Raw genomic sequence first — 27382 nt, forward strand, 5'->3', positions numbered from 1 at the left:
TGAAAAAGTCACAAAACAGTCTCCTGACCAAATCTCACTAGCTATAGCCCATTACAGTCATATTCCAAAGGAGATGGAGCAAATGCTACTGGGAAATAAATGGGTGAAACAGTCAAATTTCAGCACACTAACAGAATCACAGAAAGGCTGAGGTTGGAAAGGATCTATAGGGGTTTTAGGAGAGTATGTAGAAATACTTGAAACTTTCTTTGGAGTTAAGTGGGAAAAATAAGTGACAGAAACATTTTGGGAGGCTATGATATTTTAGTTCTCATATTTCTGTTGCTACAAAAAGTCGCAGAAGGGACAATTATTTTTCCCCATGTTTAATTTGAAATTAAACAAATCATCTGCCTTGCTTTTCTTTCAGGGAAAATAAAATTCAGAATATTAGCTTTTACGTTCAAGGCAATTCTTCAGCATAGCTGTTAAATCTAGCTCATCTTCCTCAACTGTTTGCAATGTAAATTTGTAGTATAGAGGTAGTCAAGCAACAGGTACAATTTTGTCATGCAAAAAGTTGTATGAGAAGAAATAATAATATATTTTGCATGTGAGGGTTTATTTGGGTCAAGATGGTGTGAGCAATTACAAATTAACAAGATGGTAATAGCCACCATTAGATGAAACACTGGTGTGGTGCACTTTCATGGGGTCCACAGTCAAAGGCAGCAGTGTCTAAGACATAGCTACCCTTCTGAAAAATCTAAACCACAAGGACTGTACAACTGTTTAACCTCAGAGGAAAAACTGTATCTAATTAAAAGCAAAGCACATATGATGGACATGAGAGGAACTCAGTACCATCTGCTCTACTACTGATTAAATCCTTTTACACCACACTGTTTGCCAATGAAAACATAGCCTTTTGGAAAAAAACAGTACTCCCTCTCCTGACAAATCTAAAGCCCTGTGGAAGATACTGACTCATACATCCTGGTGAGGTTATACTTCTTAATGGGCTACTACATGACTAATGGGAATTTTACTAGGCAGATAGTACAGACTATTAATCAGTTCAAGTTGCTTGCAAGTTTCAATAGGATATATAGCAATTATATTGATACTTTTGTAAATAAAGCCCTAAAAATAGAGTTAGTATTTTTTTAGAACTTTCTATACACAAAATTTACATTTATATATACAGACATGCATGTAGGTGCTAGATAATAAGTATTCCTATGACTAAGCTGCTGTCTTTCAAATTGTGTAATAAAGTTCAAGACAACTTTTTAAAAAGAGAGATGGTAGAAGGGTTTTAAACAGAACTATTCTGGTAAAATTATCACCCAGGTGATTACATTCTTGTCTAAATTGCTCTGCAGCTGGATGGAATATACTACCCACTTTCCACACTGTAAGGAACAGATTGTACTTCCCATTTTAAGGCTGTGAAATGTGTTAGCTAGAAACCTTTCCGAGCTTTGAAGCAGATTGAAAGGCTGAGGTAACATTTGGAGAATATTTTTACATCTGTCAGTGAAAGTATTCAATTATCAAAAACAGACAAGCTATAACTTTTTAGCATCCCAGCATGTCCCTGCTTGTGTCCTCATGACATCCTACAATTTGGTTTTGTCTCATAAAACAACCATGCTGTACATTTCCAGTTAGCTTGCTATATTATAATGCACTGAAAGCCCCACTGAGTTTTTGCTGCTTTGCTCTTCATTTCAACATATAAACTGAATTACCTGAATGAAAGCAGCTCTCCTTCCCTGATTAGTTCAAAATCGACAAACTCCATCAAGCTGTTCTTCCCAACATGATACAAAAAAAAAAGGCAAAAGGGGTCTGCTCTCTGCAGACATAGATACTTCTGAACTACTGTTCCAAGTCTTTTACAGCTAAGATGTTAAGTGGTTTTCCCTCGCAGATCACAAAGTGCCTACTTCCTCAGGATCCTCTGCTGAACTTTTCCAGGCAACAGTTGACAGCTCAGACACCCACAGCATGACACGACAAAAACCAGCTACACAAACAGACCACAAGAGCCCTGAAAAAAAAGTCTGCTTTCAAATACAGTGAAATCAAGTCTCATACTATAGCTATTTCTTTGCCTCTGCTTTCATTAGTATTATTTTCCCTCTGTCTCACATATTTTTAATTAGATTAAATAGCCAATGCTAAAATGCTTTAAAAGTTTCTCGTGTGTTTACCACATACCAAGAAACAGATTTTTTTTCCTTTTGTGTTTAATGGCATACTCTATATAAATACACAGTTCTAAGAGGGATATTAAATGGAATCTATACTGTTACGTATGAAAGCAATCACAGTCTAAACTAATGCCAAGGAGTAATTACAGCCTAATTTACTTGGCTTGTTTGGCATGTCATAAATGTTTTTACAATGGTTCTTAGCAGAGCAAGAGTCAGAAAACAAATTTCTGCAAGTTGTGGAGAAAATACTACAGCCTGTTAAGGACTTCCTCAAACTAGTTCTATATTCTACCATCTGCAGTGTTCAGAAGACATTCCTCTGAGCTGTAAGTAGTATTTGTCTGTTGGACAAAATTCTTTATCTAATACTTAAATTACATGTCAACATACACCACAGTATATGAAAGTAGTTAAAAAATGCTGTTCTCTGAGGAGTTAACTTTTCCAACGTGAATACTAAAGCCATTAGAGATTATACAGGATGCATTAATTTGTTTCCTAGGGATGTAGTGTTAAACAAAGGACCAGTGCAAGCTCTGTGAAATGTTCTTCTGTGAAACAAAAACCTGTGTCACATAAAAAAAGGACAGTAACTTGTCCCTCTAATTGATGCTTATGAAGGACAAATTCAACATATGCTTACTTTTTGAGATGCAACTTGCTCAAGAAAGCTAGATTTTTTTAAATCTGTGAGACTGAAAAGAGCGTAAAGGAAAAGGATATTTCCAGCAGTCACACTGTTTGATGAAGAAGAGCTACAGGTAATTTTGTTGCCATGGAACAAAGTGTGAATTGCACAGGACACAAGGAAGAAAGTTGAAGTGTATGCTGCAAACTTCTTCACTAATGGGTTTTTTCTGCAGACCTTAGACAATGGGGTTTCTTTTCATGAAGCACTAGCCCTGGAGGCACTCTCAGGAGACATTAATAAGACAATATTGTTGGGTACCACATACTGCTACACACAATGGCTGAGAGGATTTTCATTAAAGGCAGATATTGTCATCCTACTTTAATTTCATTAAAGGCAGACACTTTGCATAACTTGCCCAGAAAAGAAAGACCTTTCTTTTTTCACCATTTTCAGCCATTTTTCTGTGTCCCAGAGGACTTCTAACTAAACAGAAGAAAAGGTTGGAAATGAGTGTGACAGCAAAATAGTAATTGTACAGAGTATAAATACAGAAGCTAAGAAGCTATCCAAAGATAAAAACTTGGCACACATTAATTTTGGAATAGAATTTCTTCTGTCCTGATAGTTCCTTATACCAATTCAAGCATGAATCAAATAACAGCAGTATTTATCAGTTGGTGACAACTGAAACCAATAGTTATGATGCATTGATTTTAACAAACATTTTCATTGCATAGCATACTGTGTCCCCAAACCTTACAGCTGGCAGGGACATTTTAAGGGCATCTAATTTAAACAATTCTGGAAGAAATCCTCTTGGGACACTACATTTATATGTCAGTGATATTGATATGTGTATATTTTGGCATAAAATAATTACCTTTTCTTTAAAATCCAATAATTCCTACAAAAAAAATGTGATCTGTAAAATTATATATTTTTTTGTGATCATTAGAGAATCTTTAGTAAGTTGATTGCTTCACTTTTGCATTAAATATTTATGTTAGATCAAGAAGAGTTCCCCTATTTTTCATCTTTATGATCCTAGAAATTTTATCAAGTGTTTTTAAGATTGTTACTTTGCCAAAGTGATGGCAAAACAATAAAAAGGGATGGATAAGTGTAAATTGCATTTTCTCCTTAAATTTAGTGTGATTCAGTTTTGCCCTGGGTATATCCATTTGAGAATACCATATAGTCTTAAAACCACAGATCAAGAGCCAAGAGAAAACAAACTTGAAATTAGTGATGTCCATCATCTACTATGAAAATCAACAGTGTACCTCAATGTGTAAGATTTCATGCTTCAGTTTTATGCTTAAATTAGAATTTAATTATTCAAAAGTGCTAAGATTCTTCAATTCTGTGGCCAAGTTCCCAAGCAATTTCAAGGATTATTTAAACAAATCGAGCTCCTGATTTTGAGACTTGCCCATGAGAAAAAAAAAAAAAAAGGCTATTTTCAATTTGAAATCAGTATATGGTATACTTTCCATTCAGGATGCAGTAAAATCTGCCACTACACAATAATTACAGACCTCTGGATAAAGACAAAGAAAGAAAAGGTTTTAATTTGATTAGCCTCCAACTGTATTCATTAAACTCATCTGGGAACTATCCAGCAATAATTCTTCCAATGAAGGTCATAATTCTTCTTTAATTGTTTCCACCTGGTACAGCAGTGTCATCAATCCCCCGTTCTCCACCTTTCTGTACTTGGCTCCCAGCCCATCACTCATGCCCTCCCAGTCTTCCCTTGCACTATCATTAAGGAGCAAGGGAAAAGAGGCTTAGGTTATTTTTTTTTGTGACAGATCACAGAACCTCCAGCTTGGTTTCCTCCTTTGCTGGATGATTTCCCTGTGTTCAGTCCCTATTTCACCTCCTAAGAACTAATTCCTGCCCTTTTTCTGCTGTATTCAGACACACTGAGCTTTTCCTTATAACCTGTCCCACACCCAGGATTCTACAAAGTTGACTTTTCTAACTCTTTCTCTTTTCTGCCCCTTTTATAGTCCTCCCTTAAAATCATCCCCTGATACTCCTTCAAAAAATCCCAAACAGTTAATAAAAATCCTTTAGCAGACAAAAATCTTCACTAGCAAATTAATTTACAAAGAAAACACTTAAGGATCACTAATTCAGGCATTCAAAGACACTCATTCTACAAAGTCAAAATCCCTATACTCAGGCAAATTCCATTGCTTAGCACCCTAACCCAAGGCATGCCTTGTTATGTTCCTAGGCATCCTGAGGAGAAAAGGCAAACTGCAGGACCCTAAAGAAATTAACCTCAACAAAGGTGACCTCTTACTTCCCTTCCTAGCACATTGATTTTATATTTGCAGTGACTTCATTTGGGGAGTCAGACTGTATACATGAAATCCAGAAGCATTCTGTTACTGCTCATTTTTCTCTGAGAGACTTTTATCATATTTCCTCATTGGAATAATCATGAAAGGAATTTTGATTCTGGAACATAAACGCAGTCAGCACACTAGCAACCATACACACTTTATAGTAAACATGTGGTGTTAGGCAGTAAGCAGTAAACATTTTTGAAGAAAACTTAATTTGTTTTCAATCAGATGAGATAAGAGTGATTATTAATGGAGGTGAATATATTTATCCAGGAACACAGGCTTGCCTAGACAGGAAATTTTGTATTAGTGGAACAGAATTTCTCAGTTTATTGATTTATGTCTAAACTAAATGAGAATATGTTCTATTGCTCTTGAGGTGGATGACATGAGATTGAAGTAGGTATTTTAATATCCTGTTTAATGTCAAGTTAGAAAATTAGGTTCCTCCTCAACCTTTGAGTTTTAGTCATAAAAGACTGATGGTTCAGGACCTCCCAGTGTTTCACCATATACCATCTATTCAAATGGAATGGGCTGACAACCCTAGGCTGTTAAAATCCTTAGCTGTTTATGGGAAAAATATTTCCTGTCCATTGGATTGTGAAGTTAGCTCAATAATTTTGAATTAATAAATGTAAAGCTATTTGTACATGTTTTTTAGATATGCTAAAGAAAGTGAAAGCCTGGGTAGCATTGCTAATAAGGTTTATCTGGTAAAATGGATTATATAAAAAGAAAACACATACGGGAGAAAAGAGTCCTATCAGAAAAGACAACAAAATTGAACAGGGAGCTTCATGTTTTGGGACAAATACATTGAATACATTTTTCCCTTGCACTTACACTATTGCTGAAGAGACAATGCTTATCTAGTCACATGAAAAGCCCTTCTTCTCTACCTATAATCCTGAAGATAAAAAGGATCCTATCACACATTTACAAAACAAAGATCTCACACTTCCTATTGCTTAAGCAAATGTGACACGCTATTACTTAAAAATAAAACAAAACAGATTATCTTCTTGCTTTTTTCTGAATCTTTTGCACAAGATTACCTGACAGGAAATTGGTTTAAGAGACTGAGCAATAATGATTCTGTAATTTTTTCTCCAACATTCATTGCCCTCTGGAAACCATACTGCAGATCATCCTCCTAAAGATACCTTTGATGTCCATGAGCCTCAGCAAAATGCTTCTATTAAAAGACTGCCTTTCAGTCCAATTTGTTTATTTCGGTTTGTTGTATATACACCCCATTATCAGCTCAGAGCAAGAAGATGAATGGACATAAATAATGGCACATTTGCAGTAAGAATTTTGTGGCAAAGACCTTTAGTGAGATATTGTGGTTTCAATGCAACCACAACACAATGACAAACTTCCTTTATAAATGACAGATCTAATCATAAAATTAAAATTATAGTTCCATGAAAAAAAGCCAAGTAGTGAATTAACAATATCTACTGTATGATGGCATGTGGCTGTATTTCCAACAAAACCATCCCTATTATTCATGAATTGATTTACTCTTTTTATCTTTCCATAACATGCAGTATTTATTTACCCTTACATTTTGAGGCATTACAGTTTCTGCTGACAGGGGTATTTTCTTAAAATAGAACATTACAGCCGTCCCCTGCTAGATGTTTAAGCCATGTGTATGTTTATTTTAAATTTTTTTTTTTTGAACTTTCTAACTGTGAGCAGGCTGGGAATGTAGAGTCATGACAAATGAGAGTTTGCTTTATAAAAAAAAAAAAAAAGAGAAATGTAGACATTTGATGTAACACTGAAAAATTCACAGCCTCCTACCTTAAAAACAAACATTTCCCGGCGAAGAATAGCCAGAGTGTTGAAGTTCCCATCACAGATGTTCGGCTTGGCTCCGGGGTAGGAAGGTTTGTCACCAGTGGGTGGCCGGGGAGGTTTTGGTTGCCTGTCATTCTTCCGTGGGTCTGCTGGAGGGACTGAACGATGTGGGGGCACTGTTGGCAGAGGTCTGGTTGGTGGTGGTATCCTGTCAGGTGGACCTTTAAAAATACAGCAGCTGGATGTAATATACAAACCCACTACAGGAAACAAACACAACCAAAGCAGCTGTAAGCTGTACAAACCCAACAGTGAAAGGGGCATGAAAAAGTGACCTGACATACCTTTCTGATGTTATTAAATCACTGAATCATAGAATCACAGAGTATGTTGAGTTGGAAGGGACCCATCAGAATGACTGAGTCCAGCTCTTGGCCCTGCCCAGGACACCCCAAGAGTCACACTGTGTGCCTGAGAGCATTGTCCATTGAACTCAGTCAGGCTGGCGCTGTGACCACTTCCCTGGGGAGCCTGTTCCAGTTACCAACCAGGCAGTGCTTATAAAGGGTATTAAGAATGACTACAAAACCAAGGAAAATAATTATTTTCATTATCTAAAATCTTCCTTTTTGGATAAACATTCTAATAAAACCTTCTGAGGATGCTTAGGCCACCATCGTTTCAGACGAGAAATAGTTCAAAGCAAATTATTTACCAATTGAGTTCTGATAACAGGACATTTTCTCTCGTACAAAAAAATGAAAAAAGATCTTGTTCCTTGTAAGATCATCATCAGTCAAAAGATTTTCAACGTATATTTTTAATATATAGTTTCATCAATTCACACATGCACATATGTAGCATACCTGCTACTTACTACTGACCAAATTTTTAGATCAAGTAATGTCATATTCATTAGAGACAGGACAATCCCAGCTTTTTCCAATGTCCTTTGGTATGTACAACAGCTCCTAAAACTGGACCTCAAGTTCTGGGCATGTATACAACACACACACCCCATCACCCCCCTGCCATCGTTGACATATTTTCTTCAAGTGAAAAACTAAAACTCTGTTAAGCAGTCTTAAAATATTTTTCTTCTTCCAAATGTCTTATTTGCCAAAATGTACTGAGTTTTATGAAATTACTATCCAACTTATAGTTTCTCTACCTGCACGTCATCAGGCCATCCCAGACAGATACTGATCATACCCTAAATGGCATACTGAATGACTTGAAATGAGTGTACTGAAAATGCCTGCCCCTCTCTACATATATCAGCAACATTTATTTTTCATGAACAAAAAGATAGGAAGCTTCACTTATAGCTTCATGTCTGGAAACAAGATGAATGTTTTAATTTTTGCTCACTCTATTTAGGCCTCTCTCCAAATAATTTAAATAGATAATACACTTTGACCTTAAAAAGAAATGCTGTTTCTTTTGACCACTTTCAGAAACACTTTTGAATATTAAGATAACTCTAAAATTGTACAAATGACATTTGAATTTCTGAGAATTTTATGAAAAACCACATACTTTATAAGAAAAAAAAACGATGGATTATGTACGGAAATCTTAAACTTGCCAAATGGTTGTCATATGATTTAATAAGGCATTTATTTCATTCACAATTTTAAGACTTGTGGCATTTATAATTTAAAGTTAATAACAGTATTTCAAGGAATACTGCAGACCAAAGTGATTATTTTAATAGGTGTGACATTTTTATTGAGACATATGATTCCAGATCACATCTTGATTTTAAAGGGAGCAAAGGAATCAGTTTGCAGTAGCTCATGTTGGAAAGTTTTTAACCCCAAATCAAAGTTTTTTTATGCCATTTGGTGGTGATGTCAGATATTACTTCCCAGGGGTAACACATTTTTCCTAATGTATAGCCCACAGCTGTTTGAGCTTAGCAGCTACTTTTCAGCAAAATATTCTTGTCTAGCCCTTAAGTCTAGACTACCAACTTATGAGGTCATGAGAAACAACCTTCCCTCCAGCTAATCACACAGGAAAAAAACCCAACCAAACAAAACCTGATCAGCCAATCATTCTGAAATTGCTATTTATGCTTTACAAAAATATCTATCTGCACTTGTGAATATGATATTTTAAAATTCTTGTTACTATTACACCATGGAGTCTGCAGATTTCTAGTTAGCAGTACAGTAATTCTAAATGATCATAGCTGTTCTTTCTAGTAGGATGGATAAAGAAGGAATAGCCCTCACAATATTCAACATAAATGCAACAAACTAAACAGGAAAAACTGGAAGTACAGAATTTAATCCAGCGCAGATTTAATTACGGAATATTGAGCCAGGCAATATCAAATTATATGCACTGGATAAAGAACATTAACATGGAGATACAACAGAATTTTCAATTCTGAAAGTCAAATAAATCTTTAAAGAAAAAAAACAACTTAAACTATTTAGCATATACCAACAGAATCAAAGTCATTAAAACCAAAACTAGAGCTATGTCTTTGGAAGTTTAAGGGATAGTAATATGGGAGATAGTATTACATTCAACACAATCACAATTACACTATTGTTAGTAATTAAAAAAAAATTCAATTGTCTTGTTAAATGCAGAATTTATTTGCATCACAGGTATTTTATATCAGGCCATAAAAACTGAAATGAACATATTTTAAAGAAGTAGTCCCTTCTTTACCCTCTGTAGGGACTATAACACTATTTTGAGATCAATTTGTTATATATATCATAAGAAAGGGTATTTACGGGACCTCAGATTTTGAGAGAAATTTTCTGTATTGTAACTGATAAACTGAGAGGCAATCGATTCATCCAGTTACATGAGCTTGGACACCTGTGTAAATAATTTCATTATAGTTAAGCACTTGCATTTCTTAATATTTTCATAGTTTGGAATAATTTTGATTGAATTTTCTTTATGGATTTTTAAGACATTTAAAATTACTGTTCCAGATGAGTGCAGATTTGAATATAAGTTTTGAACAGTAAGAAAAAGAGTAAGAGTGTCCTCAAAATCTTTGGATGCTTTACTAACACAGAGACTCTGGCATAACAACTGGTGAAGTCTACACCAATGAGCCCTTTGAAGAGGTATATGGCCAGGAGGACCTCAAAGTTACTCTAAACCAAAAAGCTTGTGTTGTCTGATGAGAACACAACATACCATATATCTTCTGGATGCCCTGTAAATCGTCATTAGGTAGTTTGAAGTTGTCAGTTTCCATATATTGGTAAAATGGAGCCATGATTGCAGTGGGATCATTAGAGTGCTCCAAGCCCAGAGCATGTCCGAGTTCATGAACTGCAACTAGAAAGAGATCGTTTCCTGTGAAGAGAAGGAAAGGAAAAAGACCTTTGAATCCACAAAGCTAGTAAAAAAATAACACACATTGAGAACTCTGGCCTTGCAAGATGTTTTCACTGCATTTCACAAGGTAATGCATAGTAATTAATGGATCATCAAGGATAATGTGGAAGAAAAGGCAGTTTTCTCTCTTTTTTTTTTTCTAACAATGAAACCATTAGGCTATAATGGTACTCTTACAGACATCATAAACATAAACTTTTTTAATTTATATACAATGTAAGTGTAGGGTTCAAGTGTCATAGTTTATGTCTAGGCTTTTGTGAAACTTGTGACTTGATGCTGCCATGAACCCAAGTAAAAATGCTTTCATCAAGACATAGTTCCAATAGAAAAATATCTTGGCTTTGGTAAACTTCACAAACTGAAGACTACCTATTTAGGATAAACCCCACAGAGAACTTAGTCATTCAAACACTTGTAATCAGATCCCTGCTGACTATATGTAGCTGTTGTCCATTTCTGAATCACTGTGATCGAAATCCTAACGAGGAAAATAGATGTTCTCATATATTCCCCTGTGCAATTCCTTGTAATAACTGTAGTTTTCTATTTAGGCTTTAGAGCTTTTTTAATTTTTATAGGACTAAAGAAAAACCCCAAAGCCATGCACTCACTACAAAATATAGACCAGTTTAATGTTTTTGTTATTCTCTTCTCAAAGTATCTTTAAATTTTTTATTACAGAGTATTAGATAAAACTGGAACATTTGGCAGTAGAATATGGCACTTTTCTGAAGCAAACACAAATGAAAGCCAATGGGATCTTTTCTAAAAAAAAAAGTTTCAGAGCTGGACCTCAATGGTAGTATTTCTGTCTTTTTTTGCTCATCTAAGATTTTGTTCTGCATATCTTTCTATGAGTCTTTCATACAGATTCTGTTGTACTTAACCTGTCACAAAATGAGACTTTGGAAAAGTGGTTCAGATCAGGAGGAATATTCCAGCTGTCTGAAAAGGGTCACATCCAGAATATGGCTCATTTCACCATGCAGAGATGGGAAGAACCATCCTCCAGAAGTGTGATCCTGTCCCACTGACAAGAGAAGTACTCTAGATCAGCAGGTTATGCTGACCATTTAATTTTTAAATGCTGAACTCATGTGAAACTGGTGTTGGCTATAGTAAGTAGCTTGTTGTTGAAAATATAAATAATGAAAGGCTTGTGCTCTGGCCTAATAGTCATATATTGGTTAGGAACATGAAAAAAATGCTCCACCTTAACTCTTATCCTATAAGCTTTAGATTCTTTAGAGATAGACAGTTATTTTTCACTGCTGGAACTTGATCTGGAAGTACTTTTAAAATGTCAGTGGTAATAATATTAAGTTGTATCAGCAACAAAATTGCATGTATATACATTATAGAACTTTGAGGACATAGTTGACAGTATTTCAATTTCTCAAGCATTTCCTCTTGTTGACACAATAAAATAAACTTTATCCAAAGCATATATGGAATAGGAAACACTAGATGCCTTCATGATGTATGAAGCCATGCTGATGTCTGTAAAATAAATTTTTGAATGAAATAATGAAAATAGACACAAGTAAAACTATATGCTCAGTTCACAGTCTTCTCATAACTTCTGATTCTTAATTTGAAAATATGACAACTAAATGTTCTTGATCTTCCATTCAAAATAACTGTGCAAAAAAATCGCATCTTTCAAAAATTAATGTGACATAATGTGCTTTTGCAAATGAGAAGTTTATCCTATCATTTATAATTATGTGTTTTCTGTATGAAATGTTTTATGACAATATTTTTCTTGGATGCAGCTCTTCTTACAGCAAAGCAGAATCTCAATGTGCTGCTTCAATAGTTTTGATAAGCCTGACTGTCCTGGTGACAAATGCTCTTGATATCTGAGTCTGGCCTTCCATATGCAGACAAAGCTGATCTTGACATCATCTCATATGAATAATACACAGTTTCTGGAGCTAACATCAGCATAGGAAGTGATGCACAGAAGGAACTTTGTAAAGGTTTTCATTCTGCACTTATAATGGAATAATTAATGTAATTTTAAATAATCACAGGTTGAAGATGGAAAGAAAAGAAGAGCATGTTACTGTACTACAGCTTTCATACTATAAGGAAAAGTCTCACATTATTTTTCAATTCTATTCTGAGTTTTGTGAAAGTTCTAAACGAGGCTTATTAGGAGGCAAAATTTCTTTCCCTGGTATTAACTTGAATATTTAAGAAGCAACATTCTTTTTCTTTTCAAACCTTCTGAAAGCAAATTTCTTTCCTGTACCTATGCTTCCTACATCATAACTAAGAATATTAACTAAGTCCTATATTAAAAATGCACTGACACATTGGCCACATTTTATTTACTGTATTATTCTCAAGTTGCTTTGAAATAAGAGTATTTATTCTACTAGTACCATTAGGCTTGTTACTGTCAGTACATGAAACAGTTTTTTACATGTTATACCTCTACTTTTTGAGGCAGGAAGTCTGGGAAGTTACCTAGTTATAATTTCTAAAATTTCAAGAAATTGCAGTTAATCAACAGTCTTGGAAGAGTCCACTACTTCTATTTGTGCCAGTTATGGAATACATGAAGAATCAATACATCCTTTGATTCTCAGTCCTTATTGAGTCCCCTTACAGATTTCCAGCAATTTCTACATTTTACTCCGTGTTGATCTGAAAGAGGTGAAATACATAGTAAAAGGGAAATAAATAAAACTGACTTTCAGCTACTGACATATCCTCTTTATGATAATGAGCATATGGTGGAGCATTTCTAAAGTAGTACTAAGGGACAGTAGGACCATGTCAGACAACATATATCATGCAGAGGCTGCCTGTTTCTCTTTTCATCCTTTGGATAGGGGAGATTATGTAAATAGAAAAAGAAGAAAAAAACAAACCAAAAATGAAACAAAAAACCCAAACAAACAAACAAAAAAACCCCAAACAACCAAAAAACCCCAAAGAAACCAACCAACAAACCAAGGAACCAAAAACCCCCAAACATTCCATTCAGTATCTGACTGTCCCTCTGGATTTAGTAATTTCCACCTCATGCAATACAATTTGTAACCATCAGGGGAGCCATTAAGTATGGCAAAGGCAGAACAGCCCTTGAGCAAATGAACAAGGGGGAAGGGAGAAGGTCAGAGGAAAGAGCTGGGAGAATAATATTCTTGCCTGGGGTGACAATGATTTAACAGGGAACATATTTTCTACTCGTAGCCAAATAGCCCCATTATTCATAACAATTTCCATCAAGAGTCATGATTGTCTCCAGGGCATCCTGAATTTGAACTGACCCAAATAACTTAGTGCAATTGAAACTCAGGTTTAAACCAGCCCAAGATGAGCTGAGTCCAGCACAGGTAGAGCCTTATTACTATCTGATTTTCCATCCTTTTTGCTTTGCATACGATTAGATTTCTCTAATTAGGCAACAATTATTCACTGCCTCTTAGCTTTAGGGATCAGACTTGCCCTGAGTACCTCAAAGTTACCGTAAAAATCTCCTGAGAGTGCAGAAGGACAACCTTCTGTAAGTCTTGCTCTTTTTCTCAAGGCTGCACAGAAGAGTATTTGAGACAGCAAGGTCAATGGTAGCCCATCTTCAATTCCTTGGTCAGTGCTCAGAATAAGCTGAAGTGTACAAACAAGTGAGCATTCATATTCAGGCTAGCTCTGCTATCCTATCCATACTGGGGAGTTTTTACATTTTCAGTTGCCACTGTTGAAGGAGAGAGTCCCAAATCATTTCGTATTTCAGAATACATTATCCAAGTAGGACATATTTCAGTCCACATGGCAAAATGAAGCAGCATCACAAACTTGAACAAGTCATAGCAGAGTTAAAATGCATATGGCTACAATGATTTTTAAAGCAAATGTTGCCACTGAAGATATACAATGGTGAGTATTCACTGTCACAGTCTCAGGTGCATCTTGTATACCCACAGAGTAATAGAAAAATATTGGAAACTATATTGCACAAGTCCAAAACTTGTGTGTCTCTATTCTTGTGTTCCCATTAGCACGGAGATTTGGAATAGAATGGCTGTAAACTCAAAAAGTTTGTGATTGTTTTTTTTATTTTATCTCAAGTCTGATTTCACAAGTGAAGAAAAAAAATATACCGTGTGTAAAGAGCTAATGTAAAATTATTATTTTTATACTGACACTTTTCTCTGAGGCTATAAACTATTTTAGGCACTAAATCTGCCTGACTTTACAAACACTGCCCAAACTCCAGAATATAAATATGTATTAATATATCAAATATTCAACAACCAGCAGTGTGGATCATGTTGTGTGGGGAAGCCTTTCCCTGTAGCTAATATATACACTATTTTTCACATCTACAGAAAAACAAAGCTAATATGTTTGTCCACAGTAAGCTATTAAGAAAACCTAGTTCTGAAGATAATAATTTCCATTTTAAATGGTATGTGAGTTCAATTTATAAAAGCAATAACTTAATGGCTTAACATGTGACCTCAATTTTGAAGACTTCTCCATCCCAAGGAAAAGAAAAAGAAACCCTAGAAACTGAATTTCAAGTTACAAACAATTGTAAAAATACAAAGATGCTTTATACATAGACATACACTTTTTCTTCCAAAGACTATTTTATTTCAGTTTTCATGATGTAGATAGATGTTTTCTAATTAAAGTCACATCAGACTGAAATTTAAATCTGCACAAGACTTCTATTATAGTCCTATTACAACAAGACAGTGTCTCAAAGGCAAACTTACAATTAGTCAGAAATATTACACACACACAAAATAGCTATTGCTTTTGGTTCGATGTTTGCAGAATTTTTATTTTCATTATTCTGTTCCTTTGTACCACCTGATGCATCCAAACAGCTGAAATGTTACAAACTGTAGAGTAAGAGCCTTACCCTACATAGCAAGCCAAACAAACCCCCACAAAAAAAACACACCAAAAAACCAAAAAACAAACAAACAAAAAAAACCACTGAAAAAAAGGAAATCTTTGTTAGCTCTGTTATTATTATCCTTTCCAGACATGCCAGAATTTTGAAGATGCTATTTCAACAGTCAGTCACAAAAGCAGACTCCTTCTCTCTCTGACCTTATTACAATAGAGCAGAACTGAGCAAATATATTATGCATGCACTTATATAAGCACCATATATGTATATATATATATGCTATATTGAGAGTATACATGGGCCTCAATATAAATCATAGGAATACTCTTACCCAAATAAAGGTGCTACATTTTCCAGTCTAAGAAATCATATATAGTTGTGTGACATTATCTCAGACTTCTGCCATTGGCACTAAAATTTGGTAGCTAAATGTTTATTTTGGAAAGAGAGTTTTGCTAAAAGATGGATGGAACACCTTTGAAAAATTAAGAATAGAACTAATTTTTTGTCATTTTAAATAAAAGCGCATCATACAGAGCATATCCACTTTCTGGATGAACTTAGCTTATCTATTTTTTACACACTTTATTTTAAACAATCATTCTCAATAATATATCTATATATTTAGGCTTTTTCATTGTGACAAAATACAGTGACATAAAAATGTCTTCTTCCACCCTATTAATACATGAAATGTGTAATAAACTCCTTTCCAGTAGGCATAGTGAGATATATATATATATATATGTGTATGTGCACATATATATATGCATGTATGTGTGTATATATATATATATATATATGCAGACAGGACAGCAGGTACAGACAGTTTGTTATATACAAAGTCTGTTCGAATTACAATGTCTGTAATTTAGAATACCTACACCCATATGTGTATATTTTTGATAAACTATTCTATTTTAAAAAGATTAAAAGATTAGTGTGAAGTTCAGAATTGCTTGCTTGAATTTTGACAAGGCCACATTACTACAGAGCAAGGTTGTCCTCAGGTGACTCAGATCATTGATGAGATATGAGGAGAACATTTGAGTTTAGTGGCCTGCGAGTCTATCCTGGCAGTGCTTTACTGTTTCTGCATATTTTGGGCAGAATTTAGAAGTCAGAAGCCCACTTTCTTTCATAACACATATCAGCCTGTACTTTAGAAGGCAAAGACATGCAAAAGACAAGAATTCCTGACTTACTACTTAGATCTGTTACCAACAATATTCTACAACTTTTAGTAAATTGCTTGAAATGGGTGGAATTAATTACTTTAGGTATTCTTAAATTTCTTTTTATAAAAAGCATGGATATAAGAATATTTCCACTTTTTTCTCACAGTTTCAATCACTAGCACTGAAAAAATTTGCAAACCATTCTGACAAATGAATCAATACCGACTTCCCCAAAGAGAGACAAGTGAAGCAGCTAGAGATGGTCCTAGGGGAGGCAGAGAAGACATGAGACCTTGCTTCAATGTGTTCTTTCTGAAAATATGATGCTTATGACTTTATTTCATGTTTTGAGGAAACCCTGCTGTGACAGGAAATCTAGCAAACTTAACAAACTCCTACATTTATGTTGAATCTCTTGCTTCCAGGATCAACTTCATCACTCAGGTCCACTGATGAATTTGTACATTATTCTCAAATGGCATTTTCATTCTACTAGTAATAAAGCCATACTGATGAACAGAATGAAAAGAATTTATTTTGGGTGTTTCCATCATTGTGTTTAGACAATGACTATCTTAAATAAATTTGACTTTTAATGGAATTTTTCATTTTGCTAGAAAAGGTCTTCATATTACAAATGTTGCAAATACTGTAATAGCCTTACCTATTTATACTCTTTCCTGTATTTTCTTTGTTTCTGTTTTTATTTTTTAGTGGAAAAAATAAGCTAGAGAAGTACTTAAAACTGCTTTCTGAAGGCTGTGAAAATGAACACATGCTGGGATTGAGAATTTGGATATGTACATGACAAGAGCACGTATCACACAGTCCTCACCTGTCCTCTATGTCTGGTCCCTGTGGGTCACTCATGTGAAGGGAATACACATCTTTCTACCACTCCTAAGTGGCACTTTGGGTGAGAATAAATGCAAGACAACTTTAATTGTGCGTGAGGCTGTACTAAAATTGAACCCTTGTCTTGACAAAAAAATTGTAGGGTTTGTCTCTAAGCCACTCAGCTAAACTGCAGGTTTGTTAACACGATGGCTTCTTTTATTTTCTTTTTGTTAATTTACCCCTATGTTCTGTGTGTCTTCCTATGAAGAAATGTTTGTAAATTCTAGGAGGAAGGGCAAAGTCATACTGCAAATACTCACAATAGATGTAATCTGTAATGGGGCAGAAATCACAGAAGCACAGAATGGTTTGGGTTGGAAGGGACCTTGAAGACCATTCAGTTCCAACCTTCCTGTCATGAGCAGGGAAACCTTCCACTAGATCAGGCTGCTCAGAGCCCCATCCAGCCTGGCCTTAAACAATTCCAGGGATGGGGAATCCACAGTTCTTCTGGGCAGCCTGTTCTAGCATCTCACCACCTTTTAGAAATCGGAAAGAGTCCTAGAGATCAATGAAATCCCCTCAATAGAATGCACACAGAATTTAATTTATGTGTAAATCTTGTGTTGGCTAAATTTCTGTTTGATAAATTTTTTACCCTGTACCAGTAAACTACTGAGGGTAATTATAAGTAATTATAATATCATCTAAGATAGCTTGCATTAAACCCACCAAAATCAGGTTATTATTTTCATCAGCATATCATTGTATCTTAATATAGACACAAGACTGAGAATTTTTAAACAGCAACATGGTGGTTTGTATATATATATATATATATATATATATATGTAAGGTTTTTATGTGAACAATTCTTCCTTCACTGTTACTTGGCTTTTTTAAATTCACATTAAGAAAAAGTCAAGATGGATTTGTCCATGGTTTGGGTCTTTTTCATTAAATTGATGATAAAAAGAAGTGGGAATTTTGAATCCTAATTGGCAAAGTGATTAGAAGAAAAAAAATCATTAAAAGTTCTCTGATCTGAAAAGAAGACAAGTTTTCTTAGAAGTCTGCAGACTTCAAAGAGAAACCTGATCCAAGTGTGCACCATATTTTAAATTGAGACAACTTCCAATGGGGGATCGTGTATACAGAGAAAGTGACAGAAAGACAAATCTCCTACTTAGGTCTTACTTTGTTAAAATTTACTCATATGAAATGCTCTGATCTATTGGAGAATCGGCTGCTAAGATCCCAGGATTCTATATCCATACAGCTGTATGCCCCCCTAGCTGGAATTCTAAACCTTTCCAGAACAGGGGAATATGATCAGTTCGCAGCAGTGACTCTCGGCACCCCTGCCATGGAGGGGCAGCCTCCAGATGACAGATTGCAGAGTGTCACAGACATCTTTTCATAAAAATCCTTTCTTTAGGATTTTTCCCCTTTCTGAGAAGCTGTGGCCTCAGCAACAAAATGTAAACAATGGTTATCTGCTGCTGTGGAATGCAACAGGTGCACCTGGGATTAGTCTTAGGTGAATGTTTAGATTTACTGACCACTCACAGCAGAGCTGTTCTTGCTTACTGCCTGGACACAGAACTTTGTTGATTCTTTCCTTTGCTATTCTTAGCTTAGCAAGCTTCTGAGAATTTTTCTCTCTATTCCTATTAGCATAGTAATAATGTAATATATAGTATAAAATAATAAATCAAGCCTTCTGAACATGAGGTCAAGATTCTCACCTCTCTCTTCACCCTGCAACCCTTGCAAGCCCTGTAACAGCAGAGGGCAGAGCAAAGGGTGTTGGAGAGGACAAGATGGTCAGACAGCCCAGTCATACTCCTGGGCCTCCCAGCAGAGGGAAGACTATGCAAGAATTTGCTTAGAGAGGAAGATGAAGGCAGGAGTTCATTGCCCCTGGCAAAGCACAGGAAAGATTGGACATGAGAGTGCAGGCCAGGGCAGAAGTCAAGCGTAGAACTTCCCCTTCACTGAATTAGAAGCTCAGCAGGACCCCAGCCTGCAGCAAGAGCAGTGGGCCCCAGCAGGAAGAAGGGACAGTACCAGATACAGATACTCCATGTTTGATGGCTCTCAGACCAGAACTTCCACACCCAGAAATGTTGGGACCACATCTCTGCAAGCCACTATGGCTAGCACTGCCAGCATCACAAGTGATGATTAAAAACAAAAAACAGCTGAGGAATGACTGTTGATTATATATCTATTTTATTTGCTAACTCTTCCTGAAGCTCAGGCCCTACTACTTTTGCTGCTTCTGGTAGCACTGCTAGCTGGAGCACAGTTAAAAACATTAATTCATTGTCTTTACTGGATCTTCAGCTTCCTGAATATCCCATTTCCTCATACTAACATAGTTTCAATCTCTAAACTGCATCACAAGAAAGGTGCTCTGTATGATTCTTAGAAAAGGGAAACTAAAAGTATGTTTACAAATTACCGTACTACCAACTTTGCATTCTAAATTTCAGAGGCACAACCCACTTGTAAATTACGATATTCAGGCCAATATGAGTGTTTGTCCTGCCACACTGAGGTGCAGGGAACAGCCTATGCCTGCAACTGCCCTTTCTGACTGCTATACTGAACTGCTCCAAAACAGCCACCTCTGGGGCTGGGACAGATTTCTTTTGACCCCAGCTAGTGCTGCTATTTTGAAGCTCTTATCACTACAGTTCCCCTATAATCTGAAATGGCATGATTCAACATCACTAGTGCAAGTTATCTAGCTACTCAACACTGTAACACAAACATCTCTACCTGCACCTCTCGCAGCAAGAGATGAGAAACAGGTATTTCAGAACATGATTCATCCAGTTTGTTTTAGACACCTACTTCAGGATGGAACAAACCTTACCCAGGAAGGCAATATATCTCTCCTATAACTCTAAAGGGACTCCATGAGATTAACTCAGGCATAAACATCAACATATGGTCAGATTAATTCCACCCCCTCAAGTCTTCTGGCTTTTGACTTAGGTCTTTTCTTTTAAGTCACTGGCATAACATTAATTATAGAAGTACAGGACATGGACTTAAGTGATATACAGGAAGTACTTATCATAGGCTGACTTGAAGGAGAGACTTAAACATTAAAAAAAAACAAAACAACCAGACAAAAAATATTTGGCACAAAAAATGTTGCTCTTTTAACTTATTAGGATTTTTTTTTTCTGCTTTCATCTTTTTTCACAACCTAATGTTTTAGCTGTATATGTTCCCAGCTATTGGTGTTACCTGTTCAGCACTTTTTGGAACCCAAACTGTTAGGAAGAATTCTAAATATAGATAAAAAAACATTTTGGCCTCAAGAACAAATATTTTGGGCATTTTGAAGTGAAGAATTGTCAGGAAAAGCACAAATTATACTCTAGACTTGGGAACACTATTGTAGAAAATCTTTCATTTGTTAATTATATACTATTCTTAAAATTCAGACATAGTATTATCTTATATTTTAGGGTTATCTACATCATTCTACTTTTTCAGAATGAATAAATAAATATGTAATTAAATATGGAATTACTGCGTAATTCTTGTCTTGTTCTCTCAGGAAACCATGACAATGTCCATCTTAATTGGCAACATGATTTTTCAGATTTTCCCCCTAAAAAGGCAGGGGAAATGAGATGGCAATACAGTAATAATATTCTATAGAGCATCTTTGGTATTTCCTAAATCCATCTTGAAGGAAAAGTCTCCATTAAGAGGTCTTAGCAACAAATGGAGACTTGAGGGACCCTGGATTCCATGAGAGTTGGAATGCTAAGCCTGATGCCTGCTTTAAATGACTGAAATGTCACTTTCTGTCTAAAGAGAGAATTTGAGGTTCATAGATAATGCCTCTGTCCTAAACTACTGCTTCTAGGAGACCAGACTGAAAAGAAAATTAAATAATTTCAAGCCATTCATTCATTAGCTGATTTTCTAGTTGTAAACTGCTTTTGAATTATTTGCAATAATAAAGGGGATTTTGTTTCTCTTTTTTTTTTTTTTTTAACTCAACATGTTTGAGATATGGCTTTTCACAAGCTCTTCAAAGCAAATAATCTTTCAAGAATGTAAAATTCAGTCTCTGGTTTGAAATCTCATAGCTCCTAAGGCAGTTCCTCTATTATTAGCACTAATATTAGTTGGTATCACACATTTTAAAGAAATATTGCCTTATGGTAGGCTGATGGTAAACACTTATAAAATGCATAGAGAATAAGAATAAAAAGCACTGGAACATGGTGGGGTTTTTTTCCTTTTTTCCCCATTCTCTAAAGCTTTCTGAAACATGCAAATTATATGAAGCTCTCTTAGATTCAGTACTTAAAATCTGTTAGGCTTCTTTCTAAAAGGAGGAAATAATAACGTAGGAGTATTTATTTGTTTGGTTGGGGATTTTTTTGTATATGTAGTGTTAGGGGGGTTTTTTGTGTGTGAAAGGTTATGGAGTCATAAAAACAATCATGAAAAGGTTGGCCCACATTTTATGTTTGGATTCATTTAAAATAAATCTATTTGCCTGAAAAAAAAATGGCTTCCCAATGATCTTTTCTCATATACCGCAGGGGGAAAATGAGAAAGACAATAAGAGAAAATGAAGCCAAAAACTCCAACACGGTTAGCTTCAACTTATTAATCACTACAACAAACATTTTTCAACTAAATTTCCCCATGTAAACTCGGTTCTCCTAATATACTTGTATGAGGGTCTGATTAAATGAATCCATTTTGGTAGATAAACTTGACTTCATTGTTGCAAAAACAGTTGTTTGAGAAAATGACATCTTTAGAATAAAAAAAAAAAAAAAAAGAAAATAAAGAAAAAAAAAGGCAGGGTTTTTTTTTTCAGTGCTTTTAGGTGCAAATGCTGCCAAAATTGTCTGCAAGGATCCATGCTGCCTTTCAGCTAGATGTTTCCTTGGCAGCAGAGTCGATGTAACAGACAATGTGAACTTTCCTCATTTATTTCCATGCAAAGTCAGCCAGATCTGCTTTAACACTTTTCATTAGCAGTTTAAGACGGGCTGGCTGATCACAAACCGAGGCAGATGGCAAATGCAAGCAAGCAAGCAAGTTCTGCTGGCCCTGGTGTGTGGGAAATAACCTCCAGTTGCAGTTTGAATGGATAGCTGAGTTTGCAGCTTCCCTAACTACTCCACAAAGGATTGCAAAGATCTGTGTTTACCTACGCCACGATGGAAGCAATATGCAACTCGGTGGCTCGAGCTCTGCTGCCTTTTTGGTTTGCAGCCTGCATCAGGACTGTCTCTAGCAATTATGCTACACTTTAAATATCACCTTGCTACTATAGACATGAAAAGCATGATGTAAGATGTGCATCTTGGTCTACAATCCCACTGCTTTAATTAAGAATATCATGGATTCAATTCTCTTAACATATTCCTCAGCCTCTTTTTCAGTTTGCATAATAGGGCATATAGAAATGCTAGGCCAAGAAGGAAGCTGAGAATAAGATATTACACACTGAGAGCCCTTGGGATGTATTAAAAGCATCCAGTCAACATGGGGCTGGATTCATCCACAAGACTGCTTTCACTGACTGCCAGTTTTAAACAGGTTTCCCTTTTAAAAACATGCAAATGAAGTGCTTCCCTCAAAGCCATAAGGGTGTTCCACGAAAGCAAAATCGTCCCCAAAAATTATAAAAATGAGGTGAGTACTTTGCCAACAGTTACCATTTTCCATCATCTGGCTTCCAGCTGGTAGATGGGGTCCAGCAGACAGATCCTCTTCTATCTGCATAGTCCTATGTCCAATGACTGAGTCCTCACCAGCATCCAGGGCCATTTATGATTTTTTATGATCATTTCCCATCTCTTCAATAGCTGAAAGGGATTTTTCAGTTCTCCAGTGCAGTTTGCATGCCATGATAATATTTTCAAGGATACTTTTTATGCATCAGAAGCTGGATATCTGAGAGTTAAGATTTTAGGTACTATCTTGGAGTGACTGGATGTGGGACAGGTGCACATCAGCAAGTATAATCCCGGAAGGTTTGGAAAGTTTGAGGACAGAGGATGTTCTAGCAGCACAAAATGCACTTACTGATAAGGGAAAGACTGGTTTCTTTTTAAATACTGAAAATGTTGTGGTTTAGTGACAGAAAGTATTACTTGTGTTAATTGATTTCTGAATTAAATTGGATTTCAGGGAAAATGAAGAAATTTAAAGAAGCAATGATTATTCAATATGCCTGCAACTTGCAAAGCTCCTTGAAATATTGTCCTGGCATCTTTATCGCTGTGTAATATTATAAATGCAACAGTTGGGTTTTGTCATCTTTTACAATATTGCTAATTCTCCCATTTTGCACTCAAATAGTTTCAATTTAAAATTGAAGTTGTACTTTCTTAACCTTATAATTGTATATAAACAAGGCTGCAATTCCACAGTCTCAGTCTCTTTATCCTGTAAACAAGATATGACAGAGGCCCATAAAATATGAATGGAATAGATAAAATTACTAGAAAATTACTTCCTTACAATATGGGCATCCATCTGTCTAAAAAAAAAATCAGAAAGAAGAAGTCTTTCACGTCTGCTTAAACTACAGGACATATTGTCACAGGATGTTGTGGATACCAAATGCTTACGTGAGTTCAAAAAGAGATTACACCGATTAATGAAAGGAAATCCCTCACAGGCTACTAAACACAAAAATATGGCCTGTGCCTCAGAAATTCAATGAGCCACAGATTACTGGAAGCTAAGAGGGAATATGCTGGGGTTTTACTGCCATATGTTTACTCTGCTCTTATTCTCTTCTTTAGATATCTGTTAATAGCTATTAACTGGAAATAGGATACTTTGTAGGATAACCTTTGATCTGAACCTGCTTTTGCAATTCTCTATTTACAAGCACATACACAACTACTATAAAATAAAAATTCAAATAAGATATTAATCTTCTACATAGTTATCGTAGAACAGAACTAGAAAATAAGCATTTGACAACTGGAAGGTCACACTGCTTGGTTACAGATCAAATCTGATGTTGATAATTGCTTATTAAAAAACATACATAATCAATTAAGAGCACTATGCTTTCTGAAATTAAACCCATGTTAACATTGTAATACAGAGTTTCCTGTGATCTGAAATGCTTTGCTTCCTTTATACCAAGCCACAGCATGAGCACTGTTCAAGACACAGAGCTCCCTTAGGAGATGGTTTTCACAACTCCACTGATTCATACTTCCAATGGCATATATCTCCTGCACTGTGTCAACCACACTAGCAGCCAAAAGAAATTTACTACAAGTTGATCTATGCAGTTCAGAGATCAGGATTTTCATAAATTTTTCTTGGCTGCCAGCACAGTGCCCACAGCAGAATCTACACACTAACTGGAGTCCAAGTACATTACACGAGACACTGTATTTGCATCAGCTCCAAGAAGCTTTTACTTGGCAACCTACAAACAGCATGGTACAAAGTGACAGGTTTCTTTGCTTGCTTTCTAGTTATTGCCTGAAAACTTGAATAATTTTTTGAATGCTGGAGGATTAACAAAAGAAATAAACAAAACTGAATTACTGAATTTTTAAGTTTGTTTTCCCAAAGACAGAGCTTTATGTATACACAAGTTACAAATATCCCACATGTATGTAAGTAGGTTGCAGTAATATTCTCCTTACATATCACTGTACACTAAAATAATCTATTACTTCTATAAGGTAGTTTCACTTCTTATTATTTATCATATGTTCTTTGATGGAAGAACTATTTTCTGCAGAATTTCAGTATGGTACACTGTCTACCCTGATAAATTTTCTACAGAGGTAAAAAACAATGTATTTTAGTTTGACTTCTATTTGTCTTGCTGATATGAAGATAACAGTCTCAAATTACCACTACTGATCTACTGTGTTTATCTACACTTAGTTTTTTGCCAAATACTTTCTGGTCCTGGAAGACACAGTTCTGTGGTCACATTTTATCCAGTAATTGGTACATTATATATCATGTCTAATGTGCCTGAAAACTAAGCTCCCAAGAAATCCTTGTTTTCCCCAAGCACTTCTAAATCTTGCCATTTTTTAAAAAGCTGCACTTGTGCAAGTAGGTCAATCTTAAATTAATCTAATTAAATGTAGTGCACTCTCAATTTAAACTGGTTTAACACTCCCTTAAATAGGTTTAGATGTATTCAGTAATATCCCAGAAAAAAATAACTGCTTTAAAAAAGGTTTAAACTAACTTAAGTACATGTAGACAGACAAATGTGAAATCAATTTTGATGAACCAGTGCAATAAGGCTAATAAGATGGCAGTTTCAGTTCTGGTACAGAAAAACAGGATGTAAGACAGGATTTTGCTTCAAGCTACTAGAACATTTACAGAGACAGTACCTATCTGAGATGCTCCCTGGCAGTGACTTTGAAATTCATCACAGTCATTTGAAATATTGCCACTGAAGAAAATACTTTGAAAAATATTTTTGTTGAGAGTTTTGACAGTACAATATCTCCAAAGTACTGCCACTCCTAGGAAGAAGTCATTGTCAGTTTCTGGATTTAGATGCATCATTCATTGTCCATAATTTTTAAATTTAAAAACAATAAGGGGATATCTTTCACCTAAATGGATTAGAGTCATGGGAACAAGGAAATTCCTCCCTAGTTTCAAGGCTGGTATATTAAGATTTCTTCCTCTTACTTTTTTCTTCACTTTTTTTGTTTGTTTGTTTTATTTACAGTTTTTAAGTTCAAAAGAAAGTAAAGGTTTAAATTTTTTTCCCAATAAGTGATGATTTTTCAGATATCTACTTATGCAACATGATTTCCATTTCCTGTTTGTCCCTTTACCTTTTTATATTTTAACTGCACATATTGTGAAACATTTTCCTGTAAAATCCCATCCATTTTGATTTGCTGTTCCTGAACAGTGTTTGTTCTTCTGCTGTATTTGCCAAGCACTATAAGAATAACCTGAGTTTCAATTGAGACTGCTTAGGAGCACAAGATACTTCGTAAGGTGCATGAAGAAACCATCCTGCTCCAAACAATTTAAGAACCTAAGGCTCTTATCTCACCTGAGGTCTAGATAGGGAGATCAAAAAGGAAATGGAGTCTGCTGTAAGTGAAACAGCCTACTCCCTTGGGAACTTGAAAAGTAGTTGTGCTAAATGGGAAACTAGAAGACGACAACTGACTGAAAGAAGATGACAGTCGAATACACACACTTTGCATAAAATGTTGAAAAAATAGCATTCCCTTTCCTTATTAAATAAAAAAAAAAACCAAAGAAAAAAAAAGAAAATAAATGTGCACCATATTTTATCCTCCATATCTCCCTCATTCACGGGCAAAAGAAATTCTGTCCTTGTTTCCACTGCTTCCCTGTGATACTAAGTCTATTGTCCTTCTTTCTGGCAATATTTCTAGGATCACCTGCAGCACCATGGATGGAAATTCAGAGAAAAGCCCTCCACAGCTCAGCTGGAGTTGAGGTACCGGCTGTACTCTGCTTACAGGGTATTATGAAAGCAAAGAACTATATCCTTGTAGAAAGCCTGCAAGTGTAAAACTGTATGACAGGAGGTTTTTTCCTGAGTGACAGGCCCATTAGTCTCTGGTCCTACAAAAGCCTCATTCATTCTTCAGGATGAGGGAGGAGTCAAAGCACAAATCTCTTCAGAGAACACGATTGATAAGAACATACCATTGAAGTGAGAATAAAGGAAAGCAGTAATGAGCTTTGGAGATGATGTATTTCTATTGCAACTGTCTTTGGAGTCTAGAGTATGATTAAACAAAAGAAAATACAAGAAAATTGACAAAATGTGATAAGAAAAAAACCCCATCAAATCAACCAAAAACCTGAAGTATGAAGACACTACAGTTAAGTAGTCAGAATAAATTGCTGTCGTAATTAACTATACTCAGAATACTGATTTTGTATATGATTCCTTATTTGGAATGAAAACTACTTTATAAAGACAACAGTTTATGAAAGCATTCCATTAAATTGCCTGTCTTTTCTGAGGTAGATGGCATATAAACTGTTTTCATTAGAATAGTACAAGGTGAAGAATGAGGCTAGGGATTTTCAAAAGGACCTTATTTTTGCATTCTTGCTGCTAAGTAAACAAGTTGCTC

The 27382-nt window shown here is 35.5% G+C and overlaps 1 protein-coding gene across 1 annotated transcript in view; it reads right to left on the reverse strand.

The window, feature by feature from the left end:
* MMP16 (matrix metallopeptidase 16) overlaps positions 1-27382 on the reverse strand; it is a 169403-nt gene that overhangs the window by 38606 nt on the left and 103415 nt on the right. Inside the window, exons 5-6 of the mRNA XM_054295490.1 lie at positions 10143-10304; positions 6972-7189 (exon numbers count right to left, since the gene is read on the reverse strand). Of these exons, the coding sequence (XP_054151465.1) occupies positions 6972-7189; positions 10143-10304 (380 nt within the window). The remainder of the gene's footprint in view (positions 1-6971; positions 7190-10142; positions 10305-27382) is intronic.

The sequence above is a fragment of the Melozone crissalis genome, unplaced genomic scaffold, assembly GCF_028551555.1.
Source record: "Melozone crissalis strain CALT ecotype California unplaced genomic scaffold, PUWL_Pcris_2 ptg000002l_1, whole genome shotgun sequence".
In the NCBI taxonomy this organism is placed as follows: domain Eukaryota; kingdom Metazoa; phylum Chordata; class Aves; order Passeriformes; family Passerellidae; genus Melozone; species Melozone crissalis.